This window comes from Dendrobates tinctorius, unplaced genomic scaffold (genome assembly GCF_039654945.1).
Source record: "Dendrobates tinctorius isolate UK_male_01 unplaced genomic scaffold, ASM3965494v1 ptg000092l, whole genome shotgun sequence".
NCBI classification, from domain to species: Eukaryota; Metazoa; Chordata; class Amphibia; order Anura; family Dendrobatidae; genus Dendrobates; species Dendrobates tinctorius.
In genome coordinates this window covers 8,056,056-8,072,645 of record NW_027361760.1, presented here as the reverse complement: position 1 = coordinate 8,072,645, position 16,590 = coordinate 8,056,056, and the positions used below count along the sequence as shown (strand labels likewise).

General features: G+C 42.6%; 1 protein-coding gene across 1 annotated transcript in view; it reads right to left on the bottom strand.

Annotated features, from left to right (window-relative positions):
- Nucleotides 1-16,590, bottom strand: part of LOC141098497 (uncharacterized) — a 295,534-nt gene that overhangs the window by 8,323 nt on the left and 270,621 nt on the right. The window contains exons 12-14 of the mRNA XM_073586333.1: nucleotides 5,761-5,855; nucleotides 5,549-5,673; nucleotides 5,392-5,468 (exon numbers count right to left, since the gene is read on the bottom strand). Of these exons, the coding sequence (XP_073442434.1) occupies nucleotides 5,392-5,468; nucleotides 5,549-5,673; nucleotides 5,761-5,855 (297 nt within the window). The remainder of the gene's footprint in view (nucleotides 1-5,391; nucleotides 5,469-5,548; nucleotides 5,674-5,760; nucleotides 5,856-16,590) is intronic.

The window sequence follows — 16,590 nt, the reverse complement described above, 5'->3', positions numbered from 1 at the left end:
ACATGATCTTTTAGCATCCAATTTTTTATATTCACAAGAGTAACAGGAGAAATTGGACCCCAAAAGTTGTTGTCCAATTTGTCCTGAGTACACTGGTACCCCATATGTGGAAGAAAACTACTGTTTGGGCACACGGTGGGGCTCGGAAGGGAAGTAGTGACGTTTTGGAATGCAGACTTTGATGGATTGGTCTGCGGGCGTCATGTCGCGTTTGCAGAGCCCCTGATGTGCCTAAACAGTGGAAATCCTCCACAAGTGACCCCTTTTTGGAAACTAGACCCCCCCAAGGAACTTATCTAGATGTGTGGTGAGCACTTTGAACCCCCAAGTGTTTCACTAAAGTTTATAATGTAGAGCCGTGAAAATAAAAAAATCATTTTGTTTCCACAAAAATGATCTTTTAGCTCCCAATTTTTATTTTCACAAGGGTAACAGGAGAAATTGGACCCTAAGAGTTGTTGTCCAATTTGTCCTGAGTACGCTGGTACCCCACATGTGGGGGGGAACCACTGTTTGGGCACACGGTGGGGCTCGGAAGGGAAGTAATGACGTTCTGGAATGCAGACTTTGATGGAATGGTCTGCGGGCGTCATATTGCATTTACAGAGCCCCTGATGTACCTAAACAGTGGAAACCCCCAATTCGAATCCCAACCCTAACCCCAACACACCCCTAACCCTAACCCTAGACCTAACCCTAGACCTAACCCTAGACCTAACCCTAGACCTAACCCTAGACCTAACCCTAGACCTAACCCTAGACCTAGCCTCTAGCCTGCCTACCTGCTTTTTTTTTCTTTACTTTTTTTTTTATTTTTGTGTTTTTTATTTTTTGTATTTTTGACTCATAGTAACGCCACTTCTCCTCTGATCTCACACTGGCAGATGATCAGAGGAGAAGCAGCGTTACTATGTGACAAGATCGCTGCCCGGCACATAGTAACGCCACTTCTCCTCTGATCTCACACTGACAGATGAGCAGAGGTGAAGCAGCGTTACTGTGTGACAAGATCGCTGCCTGACACAGCTGTGCCAGGCAGCGATCAGCTGTGCCAGGCAGCGATCTAGTCACACTGTAACGCTGCTTCACCTCTGCTCATCTGTCAGCATGAGCTCAGAGGAGAAGTCGCGTTATAATGAGGGAGATCGCCGGGAAACAAGCAGCTTTCCCAGCGAGCTCTCTCATTGGCTGCTGTGACGCGACGTCATCAGGACCTGAACCAATCAGGTCTCGATGACGTCGGGGGTCCCAGCGTGCATTGTGCACCGGGATCCCCGCGTTATAAGGTATGAGGGGGTCCCGGGGGGGCACAAAACCGCCGACAGTAGATAAACGTCGGCGCTGCACAAAGCCCAGCAAGCGCCAACGTTTATCTACTGTGGGCGGTCGCGAAGAGGTTAAAAAAATAAAAGAAATCCTCATATATTTGGTATCGCTATGATTGTAAAAACCAGATCAAAATATAAAGTAAATTAATCCGACCAGTAAACGGCGCAACAAGAATGAAAAAAAAAAAATCAGAATTTTTAATAGTTGATTTTTTACTACATTAACAACAAAAAGTAAATTTTTAAAATTATTCGATTCTTTTGGGGTACCCTTTTTCCTAGGTTATACTCACACCTGGGATGTTTTGCTAATTATGAGTCTCCAGTTTCTAAAACCCATTTTATTCAACACTTATGTAATGCAATTATTTAAAAATCATACAATGTGATTTCTATTTTTTATTTTTAGATTCTGTCTCTCACAGGTGACATGTACCTACGATGAAAATTACAGACCTCTCCATTCTTTGTAGGTGGGATAACTTGCAAAATCAGCAGTTTATCAAATACTTTTTTCCCCCATTGAATCTGTGTAATATACAGAGCACATACACATATATATATATATGTGTATGTGCTCTGTATATTACACACATTCAGTGGGGAAAATAAGTATTTGATACACTGCCAATTTTGCAAGTTTTCCCACCTACAAAGAATGGAGAGGTCTGTAATTTTTATCGTAAGTACCCTTCACCTGTGAGAGACAGAATCTAAAAAGAAAAAACTGAAAAGCACATTGTATGATTTTTACATCGATGTAAATACTTAGGTCCCCAAAAAATGAGAAAGGTATTCAACAAGGAGTGATACCTTTATTGGCTAACCAGAGAAATTATATTTGCAAGCTTTCAGGGCTCAGAAGTCCCCTTCATCAAGGCTACATAACAAGTGAATTACTGAGAAGAGACGGCAACATTTAAATAGGAATTACAACAGGACATGAGGTGATGCTTGCTAGAGACAGGCCAAGGAAATTAAATTAATGTTTTTGTTACAAATGCAGATGAGGTCCAAGTGTTCTATTAGAGATCTGAAGACCTTCTTGTGGAGGTGTGTACTGTGTCCATGTAATGAGTCATGAATCCAGGTGTCAAATTGAGTCCTATGGTTAGAGATTGAAACATTTATAAATATGATCTCCCAGATTTTTCTCTCTCTGTCACTAATAAAATGACCTTTCAATATTAGGACTTTTAGATCTGCCAAGCTGTGTCCAGGTCTAGTGAAGTGTATCCTGTTATGAATGAGTCACCGGAGGAGGAAAAAACAAAAATACAAGCTAAGTCCAGAAAACCGGAGAGGTTGGTAGCTAGCGGATTGCAGACCCCTGATCCTATTCACAACAACTAACAGTAGCCGTGGAGTGTTCCTACGGTGGTCCTAGACACCTCGTCACAGCCGGAGAACTAAATAAGCCTAAAGAAAGGGGAAATCTAAACTGCCCCAGAGCAGACCCCAAAGCAATAGACAGCCCCCAACATGTATTGACGGTGAAAACAGATGAAAACACAGACAGAAAGACAGGCAGAGCAAACGATGGGGCCCAACTAACTAGATAGGAAAGGACAGAAAAGATGCTGGCTGCAATCCGCAAAAACCCTACCAAAAATGTCCCAACAAGTCTGATAGGAAAAACGGCCCTGAAGTCACTAGACTTCAAAATCCCTATATCAGCACTCCAATATATTCTGAAGACAGAGCAAAAGAGAATTAACCGATCAGGGACAAAAATGGAAATTCAGCCAAGCCCCAGCCGGGGCTGGCTGAACACAAAACTAAGCAAATCAGACAAAATCTCAAGGAACAATAACAGAGCAAAAACTTAGCTTTAGAAGACCGGAACTGAACTGGAGGCCAGAGCTCAGAGCAGAGAAATCACCAGCAACCCTACAGGGCGTCGGCTGCCTTATATCCACTCAGAGATTCCGGATGCTTCTTATGGAGCCACTCCTTAGTTGCCCTGGCTGTGTGTTTTAAGTCATTATCATGCTGGAAGACCCAGCCACGACCCATCTTTAATGAGGGAAGGAGGTTGTTGGCCAAAATCTTGAGACACATGTCCCCATCCATCCTCCCTTCAATACTGTGTAGAATTTTTGTTCATTTGCAGAAAGGCACCGCCAAAGTATGGAGTTTTCCACACAATGCATCATGGTTGAGATGTTTATTCTTGGGTCGTACTCATCCTTCCTCCAAATACTAGTGGAGTTGATACCAAAACATTCTATTTTGGACTCATTTGATCACATGACTTTCTCCCATGCCTTCTCTTGATCATCCAGCTGGTTACTGGTGAAGTTCAAACAGGCCTGGACATATGCTGACATGAGCAAGGGGATCTTGCATTTCCTGCAGAATTTTAATCCATGACGGCATAGCGTATTACTAATGGTAATGTTTGAGACTGTGGTCTCAGCTCTCTTCAAGTCAATGACCAGGTCCTCCTGTGTAGTTCTGGGCCAAGTCCTGACCTTTCTCAAACACCCTTAGCCCATGAGGCGAGATCTTGCATGGAGCCCCAGACTGAGGAAGATTGACAGGCATCTTGTGTTTCTTCCATTTTCTAATAATTGCGCCAGCAAAAGTTGTTTCCTTCTCACCAAGCTGCTCGCCTATTGTCTTGTAGCCCATCCAACCCTTGTGCAGGTCTGCAATTTTGTTCCTAGTGTCCTTAGACAGCTCTTTGGTCTTGGTGGAGAGGTTGGTGAGCGATTGATTGAGTGTGTGGACAAGTGACTTTTATACAGGTAACGAGTTCAAACAGGTGCTATTAATACAGGTAATGAGTGCAGAATAGGAGGGCTTCTTAAAGAAAAACAAATAGATCTAAGAGCCAGAGTTCTTGGTGGTTTTAATTTTTAGATTCTGTCTCTCACAGTTGAAGTGTGCATACGAAAAAGTTACAGACCTCTACAGACTTATTTTACCCACAGTATAGATACACACTATATATCTCAATATATATATTGTTGCCAGAGGTTTAGACATTAATGTCTATGTGTTGAGGGCACACCAAATTGATACTGCTGTACAAGATGTACACTGACTACTGTACATTGTATCAAAGTGTCATATCTTCAGTGTTGACCCATGAAAAGATGTAATAAAACATTTACAAAAGTGTGAGAAGCGTACTCACTTTTGTGATATACTGTATGTGCATATACATGTGTCCAACATACAATGGCTTGTGTTACATACAGTGTGTATGTAGCATCCGCATTTATAAACAGCATCAGCGCAGACAAGAGTTCATAGGTTCCTCTCACTTCCTAAAACTCAATGTGGACAAAACTGAACTCATCATCTTTCTCCCATCTTACCTAACCCCCCTACCCGATCTATCACAATGAACAACCCCACGTCCTCTGCAGTACCAGAAGTTGACTGCCTAGGAGTAACCCTTGACTTTGCCTCATCCTTCAAACCGCACACCCAAAGCTCTTGCCAACTCCAACTTAAATACATTTCCAGAATCTATTCTTTCCTCAACCCTGAATCTGCTAAAATGTTAGTTCATGCCCTCAACATCTCCCGCTTCAACTAACGGGAGCTTGGTAGTTATATCAGTGTAGATGAGGGCACTTTGATTGTGGTCTATGGGGTACTGTAACTTTATATGCTTTCAAAGGATAACATTTTTTGCACGGAAGCTAGAGAGCCTTAAAAAGGGAAGAAAACACAAATTTGCCCCAGCATGTTTCCATATCTTCAAGGTGTAGTCTTCATGGACTTTAAGATCCCCATAAAATGGTTGTTTGATCATCTCCAAGATAAAACCTTCTCTCCCTCTACTCATTGATAGACCAAAAAAAAATGTAAAAAACAGGTAAAGTTTATGAAAATCAATGTATGTTAGTAAGTGGTTTCTTATCGATTGCTGCATTGGCTAACCCTTTAAAAAGATACAGAAAATAATTGTACTTTAAAATATGTATAAAACCACTAAAGTAACTGAAGGAACTCAAAGGGAAATTAAGAATTATATAACAATAAAAGCAGGATGCAGATGAGGTGCTACAACGTACAAGCAATCAGTATACAAATGAACCAGTCTTACCAATACTTTCTTTTCTATATGCAGATCCCCGCAATCCAAATGGACAATCCATATTTTGCATATCACAGTCATATTCTCTATGGCAGAGGAGATAAACCACATTATTTTCTGTTTGCCAGACTATCAACAAATTTAGCCGCCAACACCAACAACTCACACTGATGCAATGTTCATCAGTGGCCGCCTTCTTCCCATGCGGCTGTGTGTAAAGTGCTCAAAGCGTTCAGACTTCTTCCAGGTGTAGTAGTATTGTACACACTCCCCCACTGACCGTGTACGGACCTTGGCGAACAAATGTGAATAAGGCAAAATTACATGATTCTTATTCAGAAGTACTCCCGTACATACACACATTGAGAAGAATCTTACCTTGTTGGCCTGAATAAGATGGAAGTTTTTACCATAGACACGAAACCCTTGCTCAAAACTTCTGCACTCATCCTCACTCCATGCACACAAGTGACCTAATCAGGACATTGGAATTAAAAGAAAAATACAAAGCCAAGTCAGAATTATCTTCTTGCTATATGCAACTTTATAATACATATACGGTGGATTAAAAAAAAAAAAAAAGGTTTACACACTCCTGTTAAAAAGCCAGGAAGCGCTTTTTCGACACATCACCCATAATCTGTACACTTTAGTTGAAAACAAATCTTTTTGTGGAAAAAAAAAAATAATGTGAATAAATACATACAGCCTTTAACAGCTACCTGTGTTGAAGTACCATTTTAATTTATGACAGCAGTCTATCAAACATCGCACATCTAAAATTGATATCTTTGCCAACGCTTCTTTGAAGCAGCGCTTTAAGTATGTCAGATTGCAAGGAAACGGTCAATCCACAAATTTTCAATTGGTCTGAACTCTGGCTGGGCCATTCCAAAACTTATTCTGCTGAAGCCTTTCATTTGTTGATTTGGAAGCATGATTAGGGTTGCCGTTGTGCTGAAAGTCTTCATTTTCAGCATTTTTACTAGAGGCCCAATTGTTTTGTTGTCAAACTGACTAGTATTTGGAACTATTCATAGTACAGTTGCTGAAAAACAGCCATACAGCATAATGCTGCCTCCATCATGCTTCACTTTGGGTATGATCTCCTTTCTGGCTATTGCAACAATCACGCCTTTTGGCATCAAGGCCAAAAAGTTTAACTGCTTTCATCAGGCCATAAAACTATTTTCTACATGTCAAAACCTACCTAATGTCAAAAAGCAACACATGAAGAATATGGGAAATTGTTGTCACCTGCAGTACAGAACCAGTACTTACCACAAATTCCTGCAGCTAATAATATTAGTTTAACTGTAGCCCTCTTGACTGCCTCCCGGACCAGTTTTCTTTGTATTTTTATCAATTTGTGAAGGACACTCCATTCTAGGTAATATATTTGGGGTCTTGGAAATGTTTTAGTAGCCTTCCCTTACTGATAACTACCAATAACGAGATCCCTCTGCTGTATTATAAGTAATTAATGGACCATGGCTTTTGTTGCAAAATGCAACTACGAGAAGGTCAGTAAAATCCTACTAGAACAACCAAACTTTATATGGGTTAATCAGAATCACTTTATCCTGTTCACGAAGTGCGTTCCACAAACTGCCTTACATGTATGGTGTCGCGAATTCCGATCACCTGACTGCAGACCATGTCTGCATGTTGCCCCGGGGGGGCTGTAGGAAAGGTATCTGGCAACAGATCCATTGTTTAAAAATTTAAAAAGAAAAATCTTTAATATATAACATGGTTAAAATTATGGTATAAATCCATTAGTTTAGAAAAAAAGGCAAGTAACCTGGGAAACTCATGTTTCAAACCGACTGGTTCTTCATCATAGTTCAGAGTGTTCCCATACTCAAAGTAGCCCTAAAATAAACAAGGGAGTGGAAGGAAATGAATAAACCTCTCTTACCGTCTCCCCCTCTCCCTCCCCCCAGACAATCCCACATAAGAAAACCCATTATACTATAGAATAAGTCAGTAAAAGTATAGCAAGTTGGTCATTTTATTCATGCCCAAAGGAACTCTAGTATCTTTCATGCGAAGGGTCCTGGATCTGTCCCCACCACATTTCAATTGTGGTATTTTTTCAAGTGTGTGGACTTTACATGAACTAACATCACCCCTGTGGCAATTAAAAACAAAATTTGTGATGCCCCTGGGAGACTGAGTTGTGGGATTTTGAGCATCATAAAGATGTTCAGATATACGTTTGCGCAAAGACCTTGTAGTGCACCCAACATATAGTATAACAAAATCAGTACATGTGATGACATAAGGGCTGCTGCAATTCAAAAAATCATATACAGGATAAACCTTTGATCTGATAAAAGGCCCCCGTTACGTAAAAGTGTAGATTTGTGACGTCACACATACTAGGGTTAATTTTTAACTTATTTAGGACAGCTAAAGAGTAATCAAATTACCCCATCTTAACATCTTCGTGACGGAGGTATTACGTTGTCGTTTTTTGCTCCTCTTTCTCTCAGAGCCATAAGTTTTTTATTTTTCGGTCAATATGGCCATGTGAGGGATTTTTTTTGCAGGACGAGTTGTACTTTTGAATGATACCATTGGCTTTAACATATTGTGAACTGGAAAACGAGAAAAAAATTCCAAGTGCGGGGAAATTGCAAACAAAGTACAATTCCACAATAGTTTTTTGTTTTGCTTTTTTACTAGGTTCACTAAATGCTAAAACTGACTTGCCATTATGATTCTCCAGGTCATTACGAGTTCATAGACACCAAACATGTCTAGGTTCTTTTTTATTTAAGTGGTAAAAAAAATTCCAAAGTTAAAAAAAAAAAAAATAGCGCCATTTTCCCGAGACCCATAGGGTCTCCATTTTTCATGATCTCGGGATGGGTGAGAGGATATTTTTTGCATGCCGAGCTGACATTTTTAATGATACCATGTTGGTGCAGATACAATCTTTTGATTGCCGGTTATTGCATTTTAATGCAATATCGCGGCGACCAAAAAACTTAATTCTGGCATTTCGATTTTTTTCTCGCTACGCCGTTTAGCGATCTGGTTAATTTTTTTTTAATTGATAGATCGAGCAATTCTGAACGTGGCGATACCAAATATGTCTATGTTTGTTTTTATTTTTGTTTAATTTTGAATGGGGCAAAAGGGGGGGGGGGGGTTAAACTTTTCACTTTTGGCATGCTTCAATAGCCTCCATGGGAGACTAGAAGCTGCCATAGCTTGATCGGCTCTGCTACATAGAGGCGATACTCAGATCGCCTCTATGTAGCAGAATGACAGCATTGTTATGAGCGCCGACCACAGGGTGTCGCTCACAGCAATCCGGCATCAACAACCATAGAGGTCTCAAAGGAGACCTCTGGTTGTTTTGCCGACGCACCGATGACCCCCAATCACGTGACGGGGGACAGTGGTGTGCGTATTTCCGGCCCGGCGGTCGGAAGCGCCATTTAAATGACGCTGTCAGAGATTGACAGTGGCATTTCACTAATTAATAGGCACAAGTGGATTGAGATTCCACTTGCACCTATTGCAGGCACAAAATGTCAGCTGCTCAAAACAGCTGACATGTCCCGGCTTTGATGGGGGCTCACTGCTGGATCCCTCATCAAAGCAGGGGATACTGCCAGCTGACGTTCAGTGCTGTGCAAATTAATTGGGACAAAGCATTTTTTTTTTTTTTTAAGTAAAATTGTAAGTTGGTTACCAGTCAGTGATACAAACCAGTTTTAACTGCTTTGAACAGGTGTGAGTGTACAACCTTGAATAACAAAATGTGGTTTGACTGGTTTTAGTCAGAAAATAACAGCTAGCTACCCCCTCAGCTTCAGCTGAGAGCCTGTTTCTGTGAGGAGTGGTTTAGTGTACTTTTTCTCTCGGTGTGATTCATGACTGTAAAAAAGGATGTTAGGCTGGTTTCACACTTGCGTTTTTTAGCGCTGTGCGCCTCGTGCGTATGCGCATTGCTCCCCTATCTTTAGCATGGCGGGCGCATGGTATAGCGCTTGAACGCGTTCATGTGCGTTGCGTTTTTCCAGGTGTTCGCCCAGGCGCGCCAGACACATGTTGCATTTTTCTGTGCGCCCAACTGCTGCCAAAAAACGCATGCGCACGTTAGCGCACGGAATGCGCAAAAAAACATTACAGTCCATGGGATCGCATGCGTGAGCCAGTACATGCTCATGCATGCGTTTAAAATTGCATGCGTTTAGAGTTAACATGGCGACAAACTGGTTAAATCGTATGCGCAAAAAAACAGCAAATGCATTTAAAACGCTTAATGCGTTTTTTGCATGCGTTTGGAATGCGTAGGAGGCGCAGCACAAAAAAACGCTAGTGTGAAAGTAGCCTTACTCAAGGGGAGAGATCTAGAATTACTATTCTTAATGAACATACAAGTCTGACTGTAAATCTACAGTTTCAAGAATAATTCGCAGACACAATGAATCTAGATCGTTTTCTCCAAAACGAAAAGGGAAATGTGGAAGAAAAAGGAAAACAACACCAAGAATTGATAAAACACTTATAATAATAATAATAAATTTTATTTTTATAGCGCCGACATATTCCGCAGCACTTTACATTTCAGAGGGGATTTGTACAGACAATAGACATTACAGCATAACAATAATCACATACAGTAGATTATAACAAATACCAAGAGGAAAGAGGGCCCTGCTCGCAAGCTTACAGTCTATGAGGAAAGAGGGAGACACGAAAGGTGGGTGGTAACAGTTACCCTGATTGTATGGACCAGTCATAATGTTAAGTGTGTAACAGTACAGACACAGAGGGCTAATGGAGGCATAAAGCATGTGGGAACATGATGCGGGGAACCTGGTTATGGTAAAACTTTTGGCTCTGCCACACAGGGATAGGTTAGGTTAATGTGTTGGGGTGGTAGGCCAGTCTGAATAAATGCGTTTTCAGGACACGCTTAAAATTGTGGGGATTGGGGACTAATCGTATTGACCTGGGAAGTGCATTCCAAAGAATTGGCGCGGCACGTGTAAAGTCTTGGAGACGGGAGTGGGAGGTTCTGACTATTGAGGATGCTAATCTCAGGTCATCAGCAGAACGGAGGGCGCGGGTAGGGTGGTATACTGAAACAAGGGAGGAGATGTAGGGTGGTGCTGAGCCATGGAGGGCTTTGTGAGTGAGGGTAATAAGTTTATACTGAATTCTGGAGTGGATGGGTAGCCAGTGTAATGACTGGCACAAGGTAGAGGCATCGGTGTAACGATTGGTGAGGAATATGATCCTGGCTGCAGCATTCAAGACAGATTGGAGGGGGGAGAGTTTGGTAAGAGGGAGACCGATTAGAAGAGAGTTACAATAGTCGAGACGAGAATGAATAAGAGAAACAGTAAGAGTTTTTGCAGAGTCAAAGGTAAGAAAAGGTCGAATTCTAGAAATGTTTTTGAGGTGCAGATGACAAGAGCGAGCCAGTGATCGAATGTGGGGGGCAAAGGAAAGCTCGGAATCAAGTATGACCCCAAGACAGCGGGCCTGTTGCTGGGGAGTAATAGTGGAACCACACACAGAAATGGCAATGTCGGGTATAGGTACATTAGTAGAGGGAGGAAACACCAGGAGTTCAGTCTTTGACAGGTTCAGTTTCATATATAGTGAGGACATGATATTAGACACAGTGTTTAGACAATCGCCGGTGTTTTCTAGAAAGGCTGGCATGATGTCAGGAGAAGAAGCGTATAATTGGGTGTCATCAGCATAGAGATGGTACTGGAAATCAAATCTACTGATTGTTTGACCAATAGGGGCAGTGTACAAGGAGAAGAGGAGGGGACCTAGAACCGATCCTTGGGGGACCCCAACAGTAAGGGGAAGATGAGAGGAGGAGGAACTGGCAAAAGATTCAGTAAAGGAGCGGTCGGAGAGATAGGAGAACCAGGAGAGAACGGTATCCTTGAGGCCAATGGAAGGGAGCATAGTGAGGAGGAGCTGATGATCCACAGTGTCGAATGCTGCAGAGAGATCCAAGAGAATTAGCATGGAGTAGTGACCATTTGATTTAGCTGTTAGCAGATCATTAGAGACTTTAGTGAGGGCAGTTTCAGTGGAGTGTAAAGAGCGGAAACCGGATTGGAGAGGGTCGAGAAGAGAGTTTTCTGAGAGATAGCGGATAAGACGGGAGTGGACCAGGCGTTCCAGGAGTTTAGAGATGAAGGGAAGATTAGAGACAGGTCTATAGTTAGCGGCACAGTTTTGGTCGAGGGATGGTTTTTTAAGTAGTGGATGTATGATGGCATGCTTAAATGAGAAGGGAAAAATACCAGAAGAGAGAGAGAGGTTAAATATTTTAGTTAGGTGAGGGGTGACAGCAGGGGAAAGGGACTGAAGGAGCTGTGACGGAAATGGGTCACTGGTGCAAGTAGTTGGGCGAGAAGATGCAAGGAGCCTGCTTACTTCTTCTTCTGTGACTGGTTCAAAATCAGAGAGTGAGTTCGATGCAGTGGGGGAGGGAGGACAGTGCATGGTATGAGGTGATTGGGAGATAATTTCCTGTCGGATCTGGTCAATTTTTTCTTTGAAGTAATTGGCCAGATCGTCAGCTCGGAGCTCCGTGGTTGGGGCCTGTACTCTTGGATTGAGTAGAGAATGAAAAGTGTCAAAGAGACGTTTCGGGTTATTGGACAGTGAGGTGATGAGGGTGTTGAAATAGGTTTGTTTGGAGAGGTGAAGGGCAGTGTTGTATGTTCTAAGCATAAACTTAAAATAGATGAAATCACTTATCAGAAATAGTAAAATTAATGCAAGAAAAACAAGTAAACACCTCCAAAAGAAACTTGTTCGCTGCTGGTATTGATATTAGCGATTCGACTGTACGGCGCAGGCTTCTGGAAGTTGGTCGGAGGGCAATAAAACCAGTAAAGAAACAACTTCTCACATCTCCAATGAAGGCAAAATGACTCGCATGAGCAAAAAAATATAAATCTTGGACAACTAGCCAGTGGAAAAAGGTAATTTTCAGTGATGAAACCCATCTTTTTGTTCAAGGGTACAGAGCAAGTGGTGTTAGAAGAAGCAAAAAAGAACCACTGAGAGCTGATCATATTCAACAAACTGTAAAACACCCTCAAAAACAGATGTTTTGGGGTTTTTTACAGCTGATGGTACAGGGAGCTTATTTCCTGTCGATGGTATGATGAATTCATCCAAATATATAGTTCTTTCAAAACGTTTTATTGTGCCATTCATGCGGAAATTTGAAGGGACACTCCAACAAGATTTGGCTCCATGCCACAATTCCAAGTGTGTGAAGAAATTCCTGGAAGAAAATAAAGTAAAAGTGCTGGACTGGCCTGGCAATTCACCAGACTTAAATCCTATAGAAAATTTGTGGAGCATTGTGAAGAAATGTCTTGGCAAAATGGACTGTACAACCAAAGAACGCATGATAAACAGTGCCATACAAGTGTGGTTCCATGATGAAGAATAGAAGAATTTATGCAAAACATGGATTTTTGTGATAACTCACCGTAAAATCCTTTTCTCTGAGACGCTCATTGGGGGACACAGGTACTGTGGGTGTATGCTACCGCCGCCTGGAGGCTGACACGAAGTGAAAAAAAAAGAAAAAAAAAAAGGTTAGCTCCTCCTCTGCCGTATACACCCTTGCCCTTGCCCAGATTGTGGGCGGAAACCAGTTTGGTGCAAAAGCAGTAGGAGATCAAGCAAACATCAGACAACATCAACCTTAATGCAGGTAACATGTCTAGGAAAACACCACCCTAATATCAAACAAAAAAGCATATTAATTAAACAAGAGCCAACTGGCTGTCAGGGTGGGTGCTGTGTCCCCCAATGAGCGTCTCTGAGAAAAGGATTTTACGGTGAGTTATCACAAAAATCCATGTTTCTTCGCCTCATTTGGGGGACACAGGTACTGAGGGACGTCCTAAAGCAGTCCCTGGGTGGGAAGTTGACTCACCGATCCAAGCTACATGCACATCCTGTCTAAAAGGTGCGCCACTGCTGCTTGGAGAATCCTTCTACCCAGGCTTGCATCTGCTGGAGCCTGAGTATGGATATTGTAATGTTTGGCAAATGTGTGCAGGCTGGACCAGGTTGCTGCCTTGCAAACCTGTTCTGCCGATGCCTGGAGCCGAAGAGACCAAGAGGCGCCACCGCCCGAGTAGAGTGTGTTTTGATCCCTGCTGGAGCTGGTGCGCTTCTGATGCGGTAAGACTCTTGAATAGTCAACCGAATCCACCTGGCTATGGTCGATTTTGAGGCAGCGAGTCCCTTCCTGCGACTTTCAGGGAGCACAAACAGCACATCTGACTGACGAAAGGGTGCCGTCCGTGACACGTACCTCCTGAGTGCTCTCACCAGGTCCAAATGTATGAAGGGCCTTTTCCGCACAGTGTACCGGTGCTGAACAAAAAGAGGGAAAGACAATATCCTCATTAATGTGGAACGAGGAAACAACTTTTGGCAAAAAAGGAGGAGCTGGTCTGAGAACCACCTTATCTTTGTGGAAAGTCAGAAAGGGGGCTCGACAAGATAGAGCTGCCAGCTCAGAGACCGGTCGATCCCTATCCTTGTTGGGGCGACCTGATGCAGCAGAATTGGTCGCTGTGGTCCACCCGGGGTTGCAAAAGGCCCGAAATCATGCCTGAAACTGGTGACGAAACGGTGGTTTGAATTCTTGCATTGATCAAATAGTCCCCCGTCATAGATATCCGATTTGCGATCTCTGATACTTCAGCTGGTAGGTCTATGTCTTGCAAGGCTCTGTTCAATGATTCTGACCAAGAAATCATGGCCTTGGCTACCCACGCTGCCGCGAACGAAGGAGGGAGTGCTGATCCTGATGCCTCAAACACTGAGCGCGCCAAGTTCTCTAGGAGACGAACAGTGGGATCCTTAATAGAAGAACCATTAGGTACGGATAGTAGGGTTCTCGTAGCCAAGCGTGACACAGGTGGATCCACCGTTGGGGATTCCGTCCATTTTTTACGGAGAACCGAGGCAAAAGGATACCTCGCCTCGAGTGCCTTCTGGCCCGAGAAACGCCTGTCCGGCTGTTCTCTGTGTCGTTGCACTATGTCCTCAAACTCAGGATGAGTGCAAAATACTCCATAGGGGCGCTTAACTCGCTTAAATGACACCTTATGGCCCAAAGCCAGAGTGGAATCATCCTCAATCCCCAGAGTCTGGTTGACGGCTTCTATGAGGCCGGGGTCACACTGACGCAAAATACGGTCCGTAGCTTACATGCGTAATACGGATGAATGACCCCTAAATAGTGCTCCGTATGTCATCCGTAAGCAAGGTGTGGTCGCGTATTTTGTGCATGTCTGCATCCGTATGGCGAGATTTTCTCGCCGCCTTGCAAAATGGACATATAATGGAGCCCTATGACAGGGTTTCTAACAGAAACGAAATAATAGATATAGACACATAGAATGCATAATATATATATATACACATATACAGTGGGGCAAAAAAGTATTTAGTCAGTCAGCAATAGTGCAAGTTCCACCACTTAAAAAGATGAGAGGCGTCTGTAATTTACATCATAGGTAGACCTCAACTATGGGAGACAAACTGAGAAAAAAAAATCCAGAAAATCACATTGTCTGTTTTTTTTTCATTTTATTTGCATATTATGGTGGAAAATAAGTATTTGGTCAGAAACAAAAGTTCATCTCAATACTTTGTGATATATCCTTTGTTGGCAATGACAGAGGTCAAACGTTTTCTGTAAGTCTTCACAAGGTTGCCACACACTGTTGTTGGTATGTTGGCCCATTCCTCCATGCAGATCTCCTCTAGAGCAGTGATGTTTTTGGCTTTTCGCTTGGCAACACGGACTTTCAACTCCCTCCAAAGGTTTTCTATAGTGTTGAGATCTGGAGACTGGCTAGGCCACTCCAGGACCTTGAAATGCTTCTTACGAAGCCACTCCTTCGTTGCCCTGGCGGTGTGTTTTGGATCATTGTCATGTTGAAAGACCCAGCCACGTTTCATCTTCAATGCCCTTGCTGATGGAAGGAGGTTTTCACTCAAAAATCTCACGATACATGGCCCCATTCATTCTTTCATGTACCCGGATCAGTCGTCCTGGCCCCTTTGCAGAGAAACAGCCCCAAAGCATGATGTTTCCACCACCATGCTTTACAGTAGGTATGGTGTTTGATGGATGCAACTCAGTATTCTTTTTCCTCCAAACACGACAAGTTGTGTTTCTACCAAACAGTTCCAGTTTGGTTTCATCAGACCATAGGACATTCTCCCAAAACTCCTCTGGATCATCCAAATGCTCTCTAGCAAACTTCAGACGGGCCCGGACATGTACAGGCTTAAGCAGTGGGACACGTCTGGCACTGCAGGATCTGAGTCCATGGTGGCGTAGTGTGTTACCTATGGTAGGCCTTGTTACATTGGTCCCAGCTCTCTGCAGTTCATTCACTAGGTCCCCCCGCGTGGTTCTGGGATTTTGCTCACCGTTCTTGTGATCATTCTGACCCCACGGGGTGGGATTTTGCGTGGAGCACCAGATCGAGGGAGATTATCAGTGGTCTTGTATGTCTTCCATTTTCTAATTATTGCTCCCACAGTTGATTTCTTCACTCCAAGCTGGTTGGCTATTGCAGATTCAGTCTTCCCAGCCTGGTGCAGGGCTACAATTTTGTTTCTGGTGTCCTTTGACAGCTCTTTGGTCTTCACCATAGTGGAGTTTGGAGTCCGACTGTTTGAGGGTGTGCACAGGTGTCTTTTTATACTGATAACAAGTTTAAACAGGTGCCATTACTACAGGTAATGAGTGGAGGAAAGAGGAGACTCTTAAAGAAGAAGTTACAGGTCTGTGAGAGCCAGAAATCTTGATTGCTTGTTTCTGACCAAATACTTATTTTCCACCATAATATGCAAATAAAATGAAAAAAAACAGACAATGTGATTTTCTGGATTTTTTTTTCTCAGTTTGTCTCCCATAGTTGAGGTCTACCTATGATGTAAATTACAGACGCCTCTCATCTTTTTAAGTGGTGGAACTTGCACTATTGCTGACTGACTAAATACTTTTTTGCCCCACTGTATGTATATATATATATATATATATATATATATATATATATATACACACACACACAAGTCATTGAGATAAACACACATATACATATATATATATATATATATATATATATATATATATATATATATATATACACACACACA